Source organism: Urocampus carinirostris, chromosome 8, assembly GCF_059441175.1.
Source record: "Urocampus carinirostris isolate Australia breed hairy pipefish chromosome 8, RoL_Ucar_1.0, whole genome shotgun sequence".
In the NCBI taxonomy this organism is placed as follows: Eukaryota; Metazoa; Chordata; class Actinopteri; order Syngnathiformes; family Syngnathidae; genus Urocampus; species Urocampus carinirostris.
The window spans coordinates 31,108,566-31,125,186 of NC_142356.1; the positions used below are offsets into that span (position 1 = coordinate 31,108,566).

At 41.5% G+C, this 16,621-nt stretch overlaps 1 protein-coding gene across 1 annotated transcript; it reads left to right on the forward strand.

Moving 5' to 3' along the window:
• Positions 1–1,727: 1,727 nt before the first annotated feature.
• Positions 1,728–16,415, forward strand: LOC148361627 (pannexin-1-like). The gene is made up of 6 exons (XM_088342380.1): positions 1,728–2,091; positions 6,552–6,673; positions 6,761–6,966; positions 9,331–9,835; positions 14,427–14,577; positions 14,693–16,415. The coding sequence occupies exons 1-5, from the start codon at positions 1,911–1,913 to the stop codon at positions 14,565–14,567; spliced, it is 1,155 nt and encodes a 384-aa protein (XP_088198506.1). The 5' UTR covers positions 1,728–1,910; the 3' UTR covers positions 14,568–14,577; positions 14,693–16,415.
• The last annotated feature ends 206 nt before the right edge of the window (positions 16,416–16,621 follow it).

A 16,621-nucleotide genomic window follows, 5' to 3' on the forward strand; every position in this document is an offset into this window, starting at 1 on the left:
TATGAAAATACTGCAAAAATGCTTATGTTGTCAGATTTGAAGTTTTGTTTATTCTTGCTACTATATTGTTAACTTTTTCTAGTAAAATAGGAAATATAAATACATAAAGAAAAATTGTGTGACATAAGATATATTATAAATCTAGAAAAAATGTGTTTATTTTCCAACCGAACAAGGGAATTTAACCTGGAATCATATCGATTCTTTGCTTTTTTATTTTAACCAAAACTTTAAGTATTTTTTGCTTTTAATTATCTGTTTGTACTTGTAATTTCCAAATTTAAAAGAACTATATAACATTTTTTTTGTGTTGTATTACAATTATTCATTTTGTTTTCAGGGATGGATGATAGATAGATGGATGGGTGGATGAATGGATAGATAGATAGATAGATAGATAGTAGAGGTAAGATCGGGCCAAAAAAAAGCACCCGAGCCGGACGCAGGCCCGAGGGGTATTAAACCCGACCCGGACCGAGCCCGACTAATTAACTGGATTTGCTGGCCCGGCCCGAAAGGGGCCCGAAATTACATATTTTATTTATAAGGAGGGGTGATTTATGATAACAAATTAAACTCTGCCTTTTGTTACAACATCTAGGCCTAAGTTAAATAAAACTGTATAAACATTTACATCTTTTATATTTCTGTGTCTGCACTGCAGATGTTACATTAAGCGACAATCTGTCATTGACGGTTTTTTTTTTTTTGAGGTAGCGAAAACATTTAAGGGCGTCCGTCATTTTGACGACTTGATCATTGGGCCATAATCCACAGCAGCAGTAGTAGTACGTCCTTAAGATTTTAGCGCAGCACTTTCATTGAGGGGGTGTTGACGTGTTGTGCCCTTTTCCGACTCCTATGCAAATCCCCCCCCCCTGATCGTATTCTATATAAAACGCTTATTAAAACAATAAAGCGAGCTAATTATAACAATTGGGAGATCCTAGTCTATATAACGCGTTTATTTAAACAATAAAGCGCGATCGTATTCTACAAATTGCGTTTTTTAACGCGGATGAAAATGTCACCAACGTCAATGTACGCTTCCGACAAAAGCGATCGTATTCTATATAAAACGCTTATTAAAACAATAAAGCGAGCTAATTATAACAATTGGGAGATCCTAGTCTATATAACGCGTTTATTTAAACAATAAAGCGCGATCGTATTCTACAAATTGCGTTTTTTAACGCGGATGAAAATGTCACCAACGTCAATGTACGCTTCCGACAAAAGCGATCATATTCTATTAGTATCCATACATAGTTTAAGTATATATTTTTAATGAACATATATTTATAATTATTAATTAATTTAAAAAAAAAAAAAAAAAAAAAAAAGCAGGACCGAACCCGACCCGACCCGACCGTATGACTGACATTTCAGGCCCGACCCGGCCCGAAATTGCCTCGGGTTCGGGTTCGGGCCATAAATCTTAGGTCTAATAGATAGATAGATAGATAGATAGATAGATAGATAGATAGATAGATAGATAGATAGATAGATAGATAGATAGATAGATAGATAGATAGATAGATAGATAGATAGATAGATAGATAGATAGATAGATAGATAGATAGAAGAAAAATAAAATCAATTATCATCGATTCTAACATTACTAGTTTTAGTTGTTCGTTTATAGTACATTTTAGAAGGGTCGCAGCCAGTTGAGCCTCGTCAGCTCGTGGCCACGTGCGCCCCTTAGTGGTTGTGGTGTGGATGCGACAATAATAACGGGACAGCAGGTTCAAGCGTTCTCCCACAGATGACTGGGGACGCGTGAACAATAGCGTCTCAGGTTGCTTTGCCTTATAGTCTGCAGTGTTTTTATCCGCTTGTTTTAATTACTCATTTTGAATACAGCGACCTCGACTTCTCTTCTCAACATATCACAGTCTCTCCGCACTATGGCAATTGCCAACCTAGCAACAGAATACGTCTTTTCAGACTTTTTGCTGAAGGACCCAACGGAAGCAAAGTACAAAGGAATGCGATTGGAGCTGGCCGTGGATAAAATTGTCACGTTTCTGGCAGTGGGACTACCTTTGTTTCTCATCTCGCTCGCTTTTGCTCAGGAGGTGTCCGTGGGTAAGCTAATTTAAAACAAACGTGTGCACGTCTTTAGGATGCAGATTTCACGAAAAACTCAGATTCCTCTCATGTAAAAAATATGTTGTTTTTCCCAAAGTTTGAAGAAGGATATCGGTGTATAACCATCGGTTTTTAATCGAGATTCGAATGAAACGCTGAAGTATGACGTATGGTTCCCACCCTTTTACTTAAATCACGCCCAGACAGGAGCAAGGCGGCAAGACGCTGCAGCTGCAGCAAGTCCTGCCAGCCATAATCTTCTTATAATGCTAACAATGTAAAGTGCTGTTCCAAAGTGAACAATATACAACCCAATATGTTTACAGAAGAATGGAGTATCCAAAGTGGAGAAAACCTTTTTGGAACAAACGCATGAATTATAATCTTCGCATCGTACTGGGGCAGCATAGGGATGATGCGAAGCTGTTCTAGTAATATTCTTAACGTGAGTTTGGAAGGATAGGTTGGGGTCAAATGTGACACCTAAACTTTTAATTGATTCATTCTGGCTGATATTACATTTGTCAGCCTGGTCATCATGGAAGGGGGATTACCTCATGTGCAGTCCCATGCCAAGGTTTCTTAATTTTCCTCATGTATGGGTTTTTGAGTTTTTCCATGCCCTCATGTAGGTTTTAGATCGGGGATGGTGTAATAATAGTCTGTAGTTTGCAATCATCTTTGGTCTGTGCAGCCCTTTGAGACTCCTTTTCATTAAGGACTTTACAAATAAACATGACTTGAATGGCAATTTTTTTTTGTTTAATCACAGATTCCATGCCTGTTTTACTGGGATATTTTTGATTGTTTGCGACTTTTATTCTGGCACAGCACAAAACGACATCAACCCATAATTGACAGAAGGAAATAACTAATATGTGTCATGGTCGCCGTGGCGACCAGTCTGCCGCGCCCCCGAACTCAAGCTGTAGCAGATCAGCTGATTGCTGGTCTGCTACTTAAGGCTGGGTTGTGGGTTTGGCGGGGGCTGGCTCATTATCTACACATTCCCCGGTCTGTTATGCCTTGTCCTGTTTTAGTTGAGTTGGAAGAATCAACTGTTTGTTTTGTCATGTCCCAGAGTTTTGGACAACTTTTATTTTGGTGAATAAAAGTTTTGGATCGTTACGCAATTGAGTTCTCCCTTCGTGCCTCCTGCCTCCGTTCCGGTCCGGTCACCCCACTCCACTCCACCACGCCTCGTGACAGCCTCCTTCCACTCCATTCCGTGACATATATGTACACACAAATATTGAGAGACTGTCAAGTGCATCACATCTCCTACCCATCCCTCAACTGCAGGACAATAATTTATAGGCTGTAAACGACAGCACAACACACATTTTACACTCAGCCACACATTGATGTACATATGCAACACAGAATACATGTATATAGTATTTTACTTTTTATATACTTTAGATAATTTTTTTGTATTCCTGTTATTACAAACATTCTCCGAGGCTGCAGCAACTTTTTTAATAGGCTTTTCATATTAATAACAATGGAAACAATCTTAAATCTTGAAACAATTGTTCAACACAATGATATCATACAAAATCATGTGTGAAGCAGTGTCACGAGGTGGACGGGACCAGAACGGAGGCAGGAAGGGAGAACTCATTTGCGGTTACAATCATAACCTTTATTTAACAAAATAAAAGTCGTCCAAAACTCCGGGACAAAACAGAACAAAAACATTCTTACACTCAGAATGGGCAGGTACTGGTTTCCTCCGACTCAAACTAAACAGGACAGGGCATAACAGAACAGAAAATGTGTAATGAGCCAACCCCCGCAATACCCACAACCCAACCTTAAGTAGCACACACGCAATTAGCTTATCTGCTTCAGCTGGTGCCCAGGGGGTGGGGCAGACCGGTCGCCACGGCGACCATGCTGGCCATGACAGAGCCCCCCCTTTAAGGGACAGCTTCTGAGGTCCCAAAAAGAAAATTATTACCTCGCACCCCGGAATGGTTCGACGCTCTCGATTGGGGCAACCCCGCTCCCTCCTCCGAACACGCAGGAACGGGGAGAGGCAGGCGCCATCTGCGTCGGGTGGATCGAAATCGGCGCTCGGCAGGGGGGAGAGGGGGGGGGGGGGGTCGGACAGGCGATCGGCAGCGGAGCCGGAATGGGTCGACGATCTCGATTGGGGCAACCCCGCTCCCTCCTCCGAACACGCAGGAACGGGGAGAGGCAGGCGCCGTCGGCGTCGGACGATCGGACTCGGCGCTCGGCAGGGGGGGTCCGGCGGGCAAACTGGACAGGCGAAAACAGACAGGCAGAACCGGCGAAAACAGGACAGAATCAGAGCCGGCAAACAGGACAGGTAAACAAGGGAGTCGGACAGGCAGAATCAGAACCGGCAAAATCAGAACAGGCAGAATCAGAACCGGCAAACAGGACAGGTAAACAAGGGAGTCGGACAGGCGGAATCAGGAGAGTCGGAATCAGGACAGGCAAAACAGGAGTCGGAATCAGGACAGGCGGAAACAGGAGAGTCGGAATCAGGAGAGTCGGAATCAGGACAGGACAGGCAGAATCAGAACCGGCAAACAGGACAGGAAAGGCAGAATCAGGGGAGTCGAACAGGCAGAATCAGGGGAGTTGAACAGGCAGGCTGGAGAGTCGAACAGGCAGGCTGGAGAGTCGAACAGGCAGGCTGGAGAGTCGGACAGGCAGGCTGGAGAGTCGGACAGGCAGGCTGGAGAGTCGGACAGGCAGGCTGGAGAGTCGAACAGGCAGGCTGGAGAGTCGAACAGGCAGGCTGGAGAGTCGGACAGGCAGGCTGGAGAGTCGGACAGGCCGGGGCAATACCCAAAACCCCACCTCGTACCCCTGAATGGGTCGACGCTCTTGATTGGGGCAACCCCGCTCCCTCCTCCGAACAAGCAGGAACGAGGAGAGGCAGGCGCCATCGGCGTCGGACGGATCGGACTCGGCGCTCGGCAGGGGGGGTCGGACAGGCAGGCACGGGAGTCGGATGGGATCGTCCGCTGAGTTCATTTCTTGGCTGGCTCATTCTGTCACGAGGTGGACCGGACCAGAACGGAGGCAGGAAGGGAGAACTCATTTGCTGTGACAATCATAACTTTTATTTAACAAAATAAAAGTCGTCCAAAACTCGGGGACAAAACAGAACAAAAACATTCTTACACTCAGAATGGGCAGGTACAGGTTTCCTCCGACTCAAACTAAACAGGACAGGGCATAACAGAACTGAAAATGTGTAATGAGCCAACCCCCGCAATAACCACAACCCAACCTTAAGTAGCACACACGCAATTAGCTTATCTGCTTCAGCTGGTGCCCAGGGGGCGGGGCAGACCGGTCGCCACGGCGACCATGCTGGCCATGACAAGCAGAAGTATGGGCTGAAGCTGTTAAGTGCCTACCCCTATTCTGGCTGGAAACACATAAATAAATTGATACGGATAAGGGACTTTTTTCAATGTCATCATATAAATTATTCCATAAATGAATACCTTTTTGGTTGGCACAATGACTTTTCAATGTTGTTCAAGCATATCGGACCATGAAATTAGTGGATTCTCCTTAGAATATAAGGCTTAAATACGTTTTTACTTTGTAGAAAGACAACTATTAAATATTTGTTGAGAGTTGATGCTTTTTGAAAGTATGTGCTACTAAAAGAGTGTTGATTTGAACTATATCTTCAAGTTTAAAAATGGTTGATTTTAAACACAATTTGTTGGTTTGTTCTTTCTGCCCAGTGTTATGCACAATCCTAGCAACTTTCTTTCGTAGTCAAATAAAACCAATAAACAATACAATGAACAATTCATGCTACAAAGGTATGATCCATCCATCCATTATCTGCACCGCTTATCCTCAGTAGGGTCGCCGGGGTGCTGGAGCCGATCCCAGCCATCCTTAGGCAGCTGGCACCCTGAACTGGTTGCCAGCCAGTCACAGGGCATACAGAGACAGACAACTCACTCGCTTATTTACACCTAGGGAGAATTTGGACCGGTCAATTAACCTGACTGGCATGTCTTTGGAATGTTGGAGGAAACCGGACTCCCGGGAGAAACCCACACAGGCATGGGGAGAACATGCAAACTCTGTGCAGGAGGATTCAATCCAATGACCTCAGAACTGTGCCGCCGACACGCTGACCAATCAGCCGCCGTGCCGCCCCTTATGAGGGCATAACATTTTTCTTGATCATTTTGCCAACTGATTTGGGTTTGGGTTCAGTTTCATTACGTTGATTTATCCATCCATCATTCCATCCATCCATCTTATATATTGCTTTCCTGTACAGGGTCACAGAGAGGCAGCGATGCATTCCAATTGATTTGAACAAGGCTCTGACCAAGGCTGTTGGTCCTTTTCGTTATGGGTCATCATGAGAGCTTAACAGACTTTGATTTGATTGACATTGATTTCAATGCACATATTTAGCATTTTCATCAATGTTCCTTCAGGCACACAAATCAGCTGCTTTGCACCCACCAACTTCTCCTGGAGACAAGCTGCATATGTGGACTCTTTTTGCTGGGCGGCTGTCGAACAACAGGCAGATGGTTCACCACTTCGTCTTCATAAGGTACGGAACCTATAGTCTACAACAGCACACCGTAGTGTGCATGAAAAATGTCAGTGAAAAGTACATGTTCTCTCTCTATCTGTGTAGTTCTTCCCATATAGCTTGCTCTCACTGGCCATCCTTTTGTACATCCCTTCCCTTTTGTGGCGCTACACGGCAGCCCCGCATCTCTCTTCAGATCTCAGCTTTATCTTAGAGGAACTAGACCGCTTTTACAATCGTGCCATCAAACTGGCCAAGAATTTAGCATCCTTGGATGCTAAGGACAAGGATACTTCACAAGACACACAGAGGTAAACAGCCTAACATTTCCATCATAACAGTTAAATGTATGGGAAAATTATTATTATTATTATTATATTTTTAAAAACAATTTTGCATAAGTTTGCTAGACATTCATCGTCTGCCACAGGCCAGAAACCGAGAAAGGACCCAATAGCGTTCGTTTTTACTCAGTTTTATTGAGAAAGAGAGCAGTGCTTGCTTCCACAGTCAGATGATCTTCAGACACGGGTAGCTGATGGCAGGAACGCGGAAGTGGCACTCCCGTGTCGAGCGAGGGTAGTCGTGGACAGCGAGAAAACTGGTCGATAGCCGGAACGGGGGAGCAAGAGCGGTAACGAGTCCAGAAAAAAGGTCGGCAACAGGTATCAGGCAGGCAACAGGGCAAAACAGGTTGATGGCCGGGACGGTAGCGCAGGGCAGAAACGGGTCCAGAAACAGGTCGGCAACAGGTATCAGGCAGGAGAAAACAGGGCAGGAGATTGTCGGAAGGTACAGAGCTTGCCTAGCTGAAAGCGTAGGTCCGCAGGACGGTCTGACAGCTTCCTCTTGGAAGCCGGGGGTTTAAAAAGGGTCAGAGAACCAATCAGCAACCAGGGCTGTTGGCGCCAACGGGGCATTCGCAGATGCACCGAATCAGCAATCATGACATCGTCATCTTTTGGAGGGATCATTAAACATTTGTGTGGGGAAAATACTCTAGTATGATTCTGGGTGTGTTTACTATTCTTCTTTGAAATATAAAAACTCATGTCAATTTTAATGTGCTTCATAAAAATATTTCATATTGTATAAGAGGTCAAGGAAAACAAATAATGGAGTAGAGCAGTGCTGTCAAAGTATTTTACTACAATTACACCATCAACAAATCGAAAATTTTATGGGCAAATGAGTACAGAACAAAGCTTTAATCTTTTACAAAATGCACAGTGAAAATGGCCAGTTTTCACTTATAAAGACAAAAACATAATATAAGTGGAAAACCCTGCTGAACACCAGCCCCTTGTCTAGTTATTGATAAGACTCAAGGCCTTCTCCCAACAGCAAACCAAAACATCATTAGGGACAATGTAGATACTGTATAGCTACTAAATGAATGGCTATATTGAGAAGTTGAGTAATTACATTAAGAAATATATGATCATAACTACATTCAAGTATATGAATTGTCATAAAGTTCATTAATTATGACTAAGTAAGTGACAGGAGAAATAAACGACTAAAATAATTTGTGTTTATAGCTGAAACCAAAATGTAACAACATTAAAAACAAAAGGAATGAACAATTGTCACATATGTTACGGAGAAAAAAGTGATCCCCGAAGTGATGACGCTGGAAAACGGACATACTTTTCTAACTCCTATAGAAATCCTTCCCTTGCCCCTGCCAAATAATTGGAAGCAGGAGAATGTCACAAGCCAGGAACGGAGACAGGACCCGATAGCGTTCGTTTTACTCAGTTTTTATTGAGAAAGAGAGCAGTGCTTGCTTCCACCGATGATCGTTGGTCACGGGTAGCTGATGGCAGGAACGCGGAAGTGGGACTTCCGTGTCGAGCGAGGGTAGTCGTAGACAGCGAGAAAACAGGTCGATGCCCAGGACGGAGGAGCAAAGGCAGTAACGAGCCCAGAAAAAGAGGTCGGCAACAGTTATCAGGCAGGAAACAGGGCAAAACAGATCGATGGCCGGGATGGAGGAGCAAAAGTAGAAACGGGTCCAGAAACAGGTCGACAACAGGTATCAGGCAGGAAAAAACAGGGCAGGATAATGTCAGATAGTACAAAGTTTGCCTAGCTGAGAGCATAGGTTCGCAGACGGTCTGACGGCTTCCTCTTGGAAGACGGGGGTTTAAAAAGAGTTCAACAGCCAATCACATCCCGTGGCTGTTGGCGCCAACGGGGCAGCCGCAGGTTACCCGAATCAGTAATCATGACAGAGGAGAGAGACAAACAAGAAGAAGTGGGTAGGTGGAAGAGAAAGGAATGGAATTATGGCTATATGTGTGGCATTCCTCTTCAGCTGGCAATCAGTGCAAATGTCTTAAACACAGATGGCCAAAACATACCTGTGTAAAATTTTGCGAGATTGACTAACCACCAGATTAACTAACGACCAGTTGAATTAAATTGTCTTTATTGTCATTGTTAACAATGTAGTGAAACATTTAATGCAACAAGATTACTTTGAAACAGTATTGTGTATTTTTCACAGTTTTGCTCGCTTGTTTAGAATAGTGATGGCATCCGGGAAGAAAGTCTCTGAGCCTGTTTTTCGTAGTTTGAAGGGACCTGTATTACCTACCTCAGGGCAACAGGTCTAAAGAAGTGGTAATCCTTCATAATGTTGGCAATGTGATTTGTGTTTTCATCTGTAGCAGTGCTCTGGAGCTCGCTGAGGGTTGCTTCAAATACCCTTTAGTGGAGCAGTATCTAAATATCAAGCGTTTCTCTCGCCGCCTGGTGATCACGTACTTGGCATGCCGAGGCTTGACTCTGCTCATTCTGCTGCTGGCCTGCATCTACCTGGGTTACTACGTGGGAATGGCCTCCCTCACCGACGAGTTTATTTGCGACTTACGCACGGGCGTGCTGACCAATGACAGCAAGATTCCCTCCGCAATCCAATGTAAACTGGTGGCAGTGGGGGTATTTCGGCTACTCAGTTGCATCAACCTTGGGGTTTATGTGCTGCTCACCCCATTCGTGGTGTATGCCACCGCCAGACCTGCCCGGCAGAGTTCCGGCTTCCTCAGGCCTTACGAGATGCTGCCAGGCTTTGGCACCTTGGGGGTGGTCACGCCCTTCTACAACGACCTCAGCATTTATCTGCTCTTCATGCAGGAAAACCTGAGTGTGCTGAAATCATACAAGTGTTTGCAGGTAAATGAATTTGTAAAGGCAGTAAGTAGTTCAGTAGAGAAGTGTTTCTCAACCATCAAATTTCTTTTTTTTTAACGAAAGACTGACTAGTTAAGGGGTCGCCAAACATTTTCCTCTGAGGGCCACATAACTTTTCCCCTCTTTGATGAAGGGCCTGGGTCAGTTTGTAACAGAAAAAGTGTGATAATTGCATGAATGCCTAAATGTAAACAAATATTGTTTTCAAGAAATCCAAAATCAAACAACCTTTCTGGATTCTTTACAGAACTTAAGTCAGAAAATACAAAATAACACTATTCATGAAATATTTAATAACCAAATAATACCCTTCTAGATTATTTACATAACAAAACCATGTAATAAATAATAACACTATTAATGAAATAATAACAATTAAGTAACACCTTGTGAGTTCTTTACAGAAAAAAAATGAACAGTAAACTTTCTGTTGCGCCATATACAGTCTTAACAGGTCCAATTTCAGCCTTGTTGTCAAAGCACTAGACAACCAGTGGTAAAGATGACTTACAAAAAGGCAGTCGGTTTGATCTGATTATCGCTTTAATTTTAGTCATAGTAACAGAGACAAAAGTCATTTCGTAGTGCGTTTCACATGTTACATTGACAATAAATTATATTAAATTCTTCAAATCTATTCTAACTTTGTAAGTGACAATTGTATTTTTAATATGTGAAGTGCACAACAAAATTAACATTAGTCTCTGGCTACGTGACAAAAAATATTGAGATAATGAAATAAAAAAACATGCCTTTTCATATGTCATCTATATCACTAATAGTCTGGTGGTAAGAGTTCGGCGCTCTCACCGGTCTGAATCCCATGACAACCAGAAATGGGCACCTAGATTTAGAGGAGTTCTCTGTTAGATAATAAAAGTGTGCGTCAAAATGCTCTCTTGGTATTGTTCAGGGGGCCGGATGGAGGCAGGCCATATGTGGACCACGAACCGCAGTTTGGGCACCACTGAATTAGTTGCTTGACTGACTGGTTTCGTTTTTGCTATATTTATGTTTTCATTGATTGTTTTGTCACCAGGGATACAAACACCAACCTATTCCAGTTTACAGCATCCAAGATGACAATATGACATAAATCAAAACCAACCCGATACACAACAACTAAAACAACAATAACAAAACGGAAAAAAGAAAGCAAAACGAGAAAATGTTAAAAAAAAAAAATCTGTCTCCAGTCTCTCTATTTTTAAATTTTAATGTCAAGACTTGATGTAATCTAGCTAAATTGTCGATATAAAGTTGATATTATTTTGGGCCATTGTGGCTCAAGAGTAGTTAAATTGATTTAGTCAATAAATTATCTATATTTTCATTTTTGTTTTTGTTTTTCTTTTTTTATTAAATATGTAACTTTTTTTCTACCAAAATGATTAAAAGGATACTTAAAATTAACAAAATGATCTGCCAGTGAAAGCCTTTTTTACTACAAGCAAACTTTTTGGGGTAAAATAACAAAAATAATATTTAAAATAAGCAAAATTATCCGCTTTATTTTTATTTATTTTATTAATTCTTTCCTGTGGTAAGGGGCCCTCTCCCTCTGGAAGGTGGGTGAGAATTCTCCCACCGTGATCTGCTGAGTGTCGTAAGAGGGGACTAAAGTGGAAGGAGCGATGGGACTGGGGATCCTCTCCTCTCTATCTCTTCTCCCTTAGAGACAGCAAGGCAAAGAAGGTCTCACAAACGCTAGTTATAGGGTCACTAAATGTGAGAGCATGTGGAAGTAAAGCGAGTGGATGAAAGAGGAGATTGGTAGGATGATTACTAAAAGGAAGGTTGATGTGTTAGCCTTGAGTGAAAAAAGTAAAGAGAATGTTAAGTAGGTTGTTGGATGTGCATGTTTACAGAGGTGAAATCAGTGGTATGTCTGATCATTTTTATGTGGAAGGAAAACTGAGAATAGATGGATCGTGGAGGGCTAGTTATAGGAAGAATATGTGGAAAGAGGTGAATATGTGGGAGTTGAATAAGGCAGAAAAGGAGAGAGAGTTTAAAGAGAGGTTAGGGGAAGAGTATGAACAGATTATTAAAAGACAAGTGGAGAGTGTGGAAATGTAATGTAAGTAGTTTAAAGAGTCAGTGTTGAAGAGTGTGAAAGAAGTGTGTGGAATGAGAAAAGTTGGTTGATGTATGAGGAAAGGAAGTGAATGGTGGAATGATGAGGTCTCAGAGGCAGTGACGAAAAAGAGATGTGCCTTTGAAGAGTAGCTGCAAGATAAGAGTGGTGATGCGTATGAAAGGTATAAAGTGAAAAAAGTTTGGAAAAAGTAGTAGAAGCAGCGAAAAGGAAGGAAAATGATTACTGGTATCAAAAAATAGGAGTGAACTTTTTAGAATAGGAGAAAAGTGCTCTGGAAAGAAGTGAAAAGACAAAGTAAGAGTGAGTCTGCAAAGGAGGAGAAAGTGAAAGATAGGGACAGTAGATTGCTGGTTAGTGGTAGTGGAGTCAGGACGAGATGGGCATAGTATTTTGAGGAGTTGAATGTGGAGGGTGGGAGGGAAGTGAGAGTCGAGGCAATCGGTGGTATGGGGAGAATGCCTGTGTCAGGTGATTCAAGAAGTGAAAGGGGAGTAGGCGCCTGGGTTGGATGGTTGATGAATGTCTAAAAAAAGGTGGCACAGCTATGATTGATTGGTTAGTACGCTTGTTGAATGTATGCTTTTTAAGTGGTGTGGTTCCTGTTGATTGGTGTAGTACATGTGTGGTGCCATTGTATAAGCGTAAAAGTGATAAATATGGATGTGGCAATTCAAGAGGTAACAGTTTGTTGTCTGTGCCGTAAGCTGTATGGAAGAGTCTTGATTAAGAGAGTGAGAGGAAGAACAGTTAAGGTGGTTATGGAGGAGCGGAGTGCTTTCAGGTAAGGAAGAGGATATGTGGATCAGGTGTTGGCAGTATGACAGTAGTTGTCGGAGAAATATTTAGCAAAACGTAAGGATGTTTACTTGGCTTTCATGGACTTGGAAAAGACGTATGACAGAGTCGATGGAGAGGCGTTGTGGCAGGTGATGTTAATATATGGAGAGGGTGGAAAGTTTTGGAAACATTGAAGAGTTTTTATGTGAGCATGTGTAAGAGTAGGGAGTGAGACAAGTGAGTGGTTCCCTGTGTTGACTGGTGAGAGACAGGGGTGTTTTACGTCACCATGGCTGTTTGATGTATACATAGATGGCGTGGTGAGAGAGGTGAATGTAAGAGTATTTGGTAGAGATGATGGATAACATTGGAATGGTTTGGCAGGTAAGTCAGTTGTTGTTTGCAGATGACACAGTGCTTGTGGCTGATTCTGAGGAAACATTGAGGAGACTGGTAATAGAGTTTGGAGTGTGTGATAGGCGTAAGTTATGTGTGAATGTTGGGAAGAGTAAGGTGATAAATGTTCACAGGATGGAGTCAGCATAGCGTTTGAAATAAACTTGAATGAACAGGTGCTGGAAGAAGTTACAAGCTTTAGGTACTTGGGTTGTGATGTGGCTGCAGTTGGTGGAATGGAGTGCGAGTGTGATTGTGCCAACTGTGTTGTATGGTGCAGAGACATGGAGCCTGAACACAGATTTGAGAACGAAATGAAATGTTTTTGGAATAAAGTGTTTGAGGAGTATTTTAGGAGTGACAAGGTTGGATAGATCGAGAAATGAAATTGTGAGAGACAGAACTGCAGTAGTAGTGGAACTGAGCAAGCGTGTGGATGAGAGAGATCTCGGTTGGTTTGGACACATGGAGAGGATGGATGATGAGCGAATGTTAAAAAGGATCTACAAAGCAGAAGTAAATGGAAGGAGACCAAGAAGAAGGCCGCGATTGACGTGGATGAATGGTGTTATGAGTGCACTGCAGGAAATAGGTCGAAATGTAGTGGAAGCTAGAGATCTTGTTGGTGATTGAATGAGTGGAGCGGTGCTGTGTAAGGATAGTGGGATGTTTGGACGCATTTTAAGGGATAGGTAGGGCACCTGTATGATGAGGCAGGGGTAAACCAGTGAAAGCTGTCGGGCCCTTGTTGAACAGAAGAGTGTGTTGTGTCACCATGACCTGAGTGTCATGGCCGCTTTCTTGTGTCTTGTTTCATCTGGAGGGACGAAAGCATGACCAACTTGGGTGCCGAGGTGCTTAACTTGTGTGGGTGTTGGGGCATTAGGGTGGGCCATGGTCAATTTTTTTGTGTTTTTTACATACTTTTTTCTTTTTTTTTCTTTTTTCTTGTATATGCTATTTTCATTTGACTTTTTTTTCTCGGTTAATGTCTCGGTTAACAAACTTTTTTTTGTACTACATTGTGAGCAGAAAATTGTCTTAAAATAACCTACAAAATTGTCAAATAATTTTGCTTGACCCTTTAAGAAAAAACATTTTCTAATTTGCTGCTCCCTACTGATACATGTAAAAGTTCCTAGGCTGATAAATTGAAGATACTTAACAATGGCAAGATTTCTTTGGTAATACATATAATTTGTACTCAACAATTAAATCAGTTAAAAATAAATCATGCAGCACACTGGTTGAGAAACACCAGAGTAGAAAGTTAAACAATTTTGACATTTTATTTATCAGGTGCTTGAGTTGCTCCAAGAACGTGCTGATGAAGGTTTTGACGCCATGTGCCTGCTAAGAACTCTGGGTCAGGTGAAGACGGATGTTTTGGATTGTAAGAATGAATGTCCGCGAAACAAAGCTAAGGAAGTTCCTTCATAATTCCAGTGAGGTATGGAAAATACTATAAGAAAGGGTATTGTCCTTCTGAAGGTGCATTTCTATTTTTTTTTCTCTGATTGGTTATTTTGCATCTAATAAAATATTTCCTTTTCTTTTTTTTTTAGCTTCTTCTACCTCATTTTCCAAGTCTACCTGCCAACAAAAAAATCGACCTGATATTGGTTTGTTGTGTGTAATGCCTAAGGAAGGAGGGATTCACTCTACATCATCCCAGACCTATATATTATGTATAATAACTTTTGTGGTTGCCTGTGGGTCGTTTGGAGTTTGAAACTAAGCTTTGGAGTTATTGTCTAATCACAACCTTCAAATGCTTATTATAATCTGAACATGCTGCAACATTCATAAATGTGATTTTCCACGAGTTTCTTTAGGTCACTGCATGTTTCACTCATCATACAACTGTTTTAATACAGGAAATAATTCTTGAAGTGTCCTTAATAAAGGTAATCATCCTTGTTTGTTCTAGATGAAAATAATGAAAAAGTTAAGAAGGGATTTTTAAGAATAGTTTTTGTTTTTTACACTTGGTCCTTTTCTCAACCGGACAGCCAAATACTTTCCTGACATTAGTCTAGGTGAGCACTGGTTCTATAACTTCTTTATTTTAGCTTATGATCAATGTTCCCTCTAATTTTCCACAGGTCTGAGCGTTCACACAAAGTTGTTGAGCAACGCTTGAAACAACAGTGAGCAACAGCAATCCCAAGTGTGGCAACTAAGTCATTAGTAGTACGATACACAACTGTATTTAATCACATTTTTTAGTGGAAGTACAATGTTGGCAGCAGCAAGATTGACTTGGTATAATTGGAAATTATTTGAATGCAACACAAACTTTCTCTTCTTTTTCCCCGTTTTTTTTCTATTTTTTAAAATTCCTTTAAAAAATATCATTGTGTTTATTTTTTCCTGGCTGTTACTTTTTTCTTTTTGTTCTATATTTACCTTTTTTTCCTTTGTTTCTTTCTTTTATTTTTCCTGTTTTTTTTTCCTAAATTTTCCTCCTTTTTTCTCTTCCATTTGTTTGTTTTTTTCTCAGCTTTTCACTACTTTTTCATTTTGGTATTTTTTTCTTTTTTGTTCCATTCCCCCTTCCTTTAAGTCATTTTGTGCATAATTTTACATAACATTTGATCATATAGGGAAGAAAGAAGCAAAAACAACCTGAAGAGCCGTTTAGGACCCGTAAGAGCCGGTTCCTTTTAGTGAGCCGAGCCGAAAAAGTCTGTTCTCGAAAAACTCTTTTGACTTTACTCAACTTCGTTCTACTTTGACCTTGACTTCAAAATACCGCATTTAGAACACAACGTCAGGGGAACCCTTGTATTTTTACCTTCATGCACTGTAACTTTGACTTAATTCGCTTCTTAATTAGGAATTTCGAGCCCTGATTTTTGTGAGCTGGCTAGATTTTCTTGTGCGCGGAAAAGCTCTGGGTAGTGCGCAAATGCGCACACACGCTGCTTAGAGGGAACATTGCGCTGGATAGATTTTCTTGTGCGTTGAGAATGTGCAGGCAGTGCGTGATTGCGCATGCGCGCAGCTTAGAGGGAACATTGCTTATGATCATGTAAGTATTTGGTAGCTCTGAGCTTATTTCGTCGCTGCTTAACAACACATGTTTGCTCTTATTTTATGTATACAATGTACTGTATCCAATTGTAGGTAACATAAATGGAACTTAAATAGTTTACTCTTTTGATAGGATTTGAAGGATTTTACTAACAATGTGTGTTGAAGATATATCAATGTAACTGTGGGAATTACACAAATGAAAATATCCAGTTTATTCATGACACTCAATTTCAAGTGCTACACAATAAAATGGCCTTTTTATTACCAAATACACAATACATGGAAATATGGCCGTCTGACATTTTTTTTAAGAACAGGGAAACGTGGTTTAACTTTTGATTTCTTGCCACAAAGTAAAAATACTGTAATTAAAATAACAGCAAAACTATTATGATAGCAACCTGTTCCAGTTCATACAAACCTTTCCTACTTGTTGACCCTGTAAAATATCCCAC

Coding starts and splice junctions, on each gene's coding strand:
- LOC148361627 (XM_088342380.1), top strand. CDS start 1,911: ATGGCAATTGCCAACCTAGCAACAGAATACGTCTTTTCAGACTTTTTG. Junction 2,092..6,551: donor TGCTCAGGAGGTGTCCGTGG/GTAAGCTAATTT, acceptor ATGTTCCTTCAG/GCACACAAATCAGCTGCTTT. Junction 6,674..6,760: donor CACCACTTCGTCTTCATAAG/GTACGGAACCTA, acceptor CTATCTGTGTAG/TTCTTCCCATATAGCTTGCT.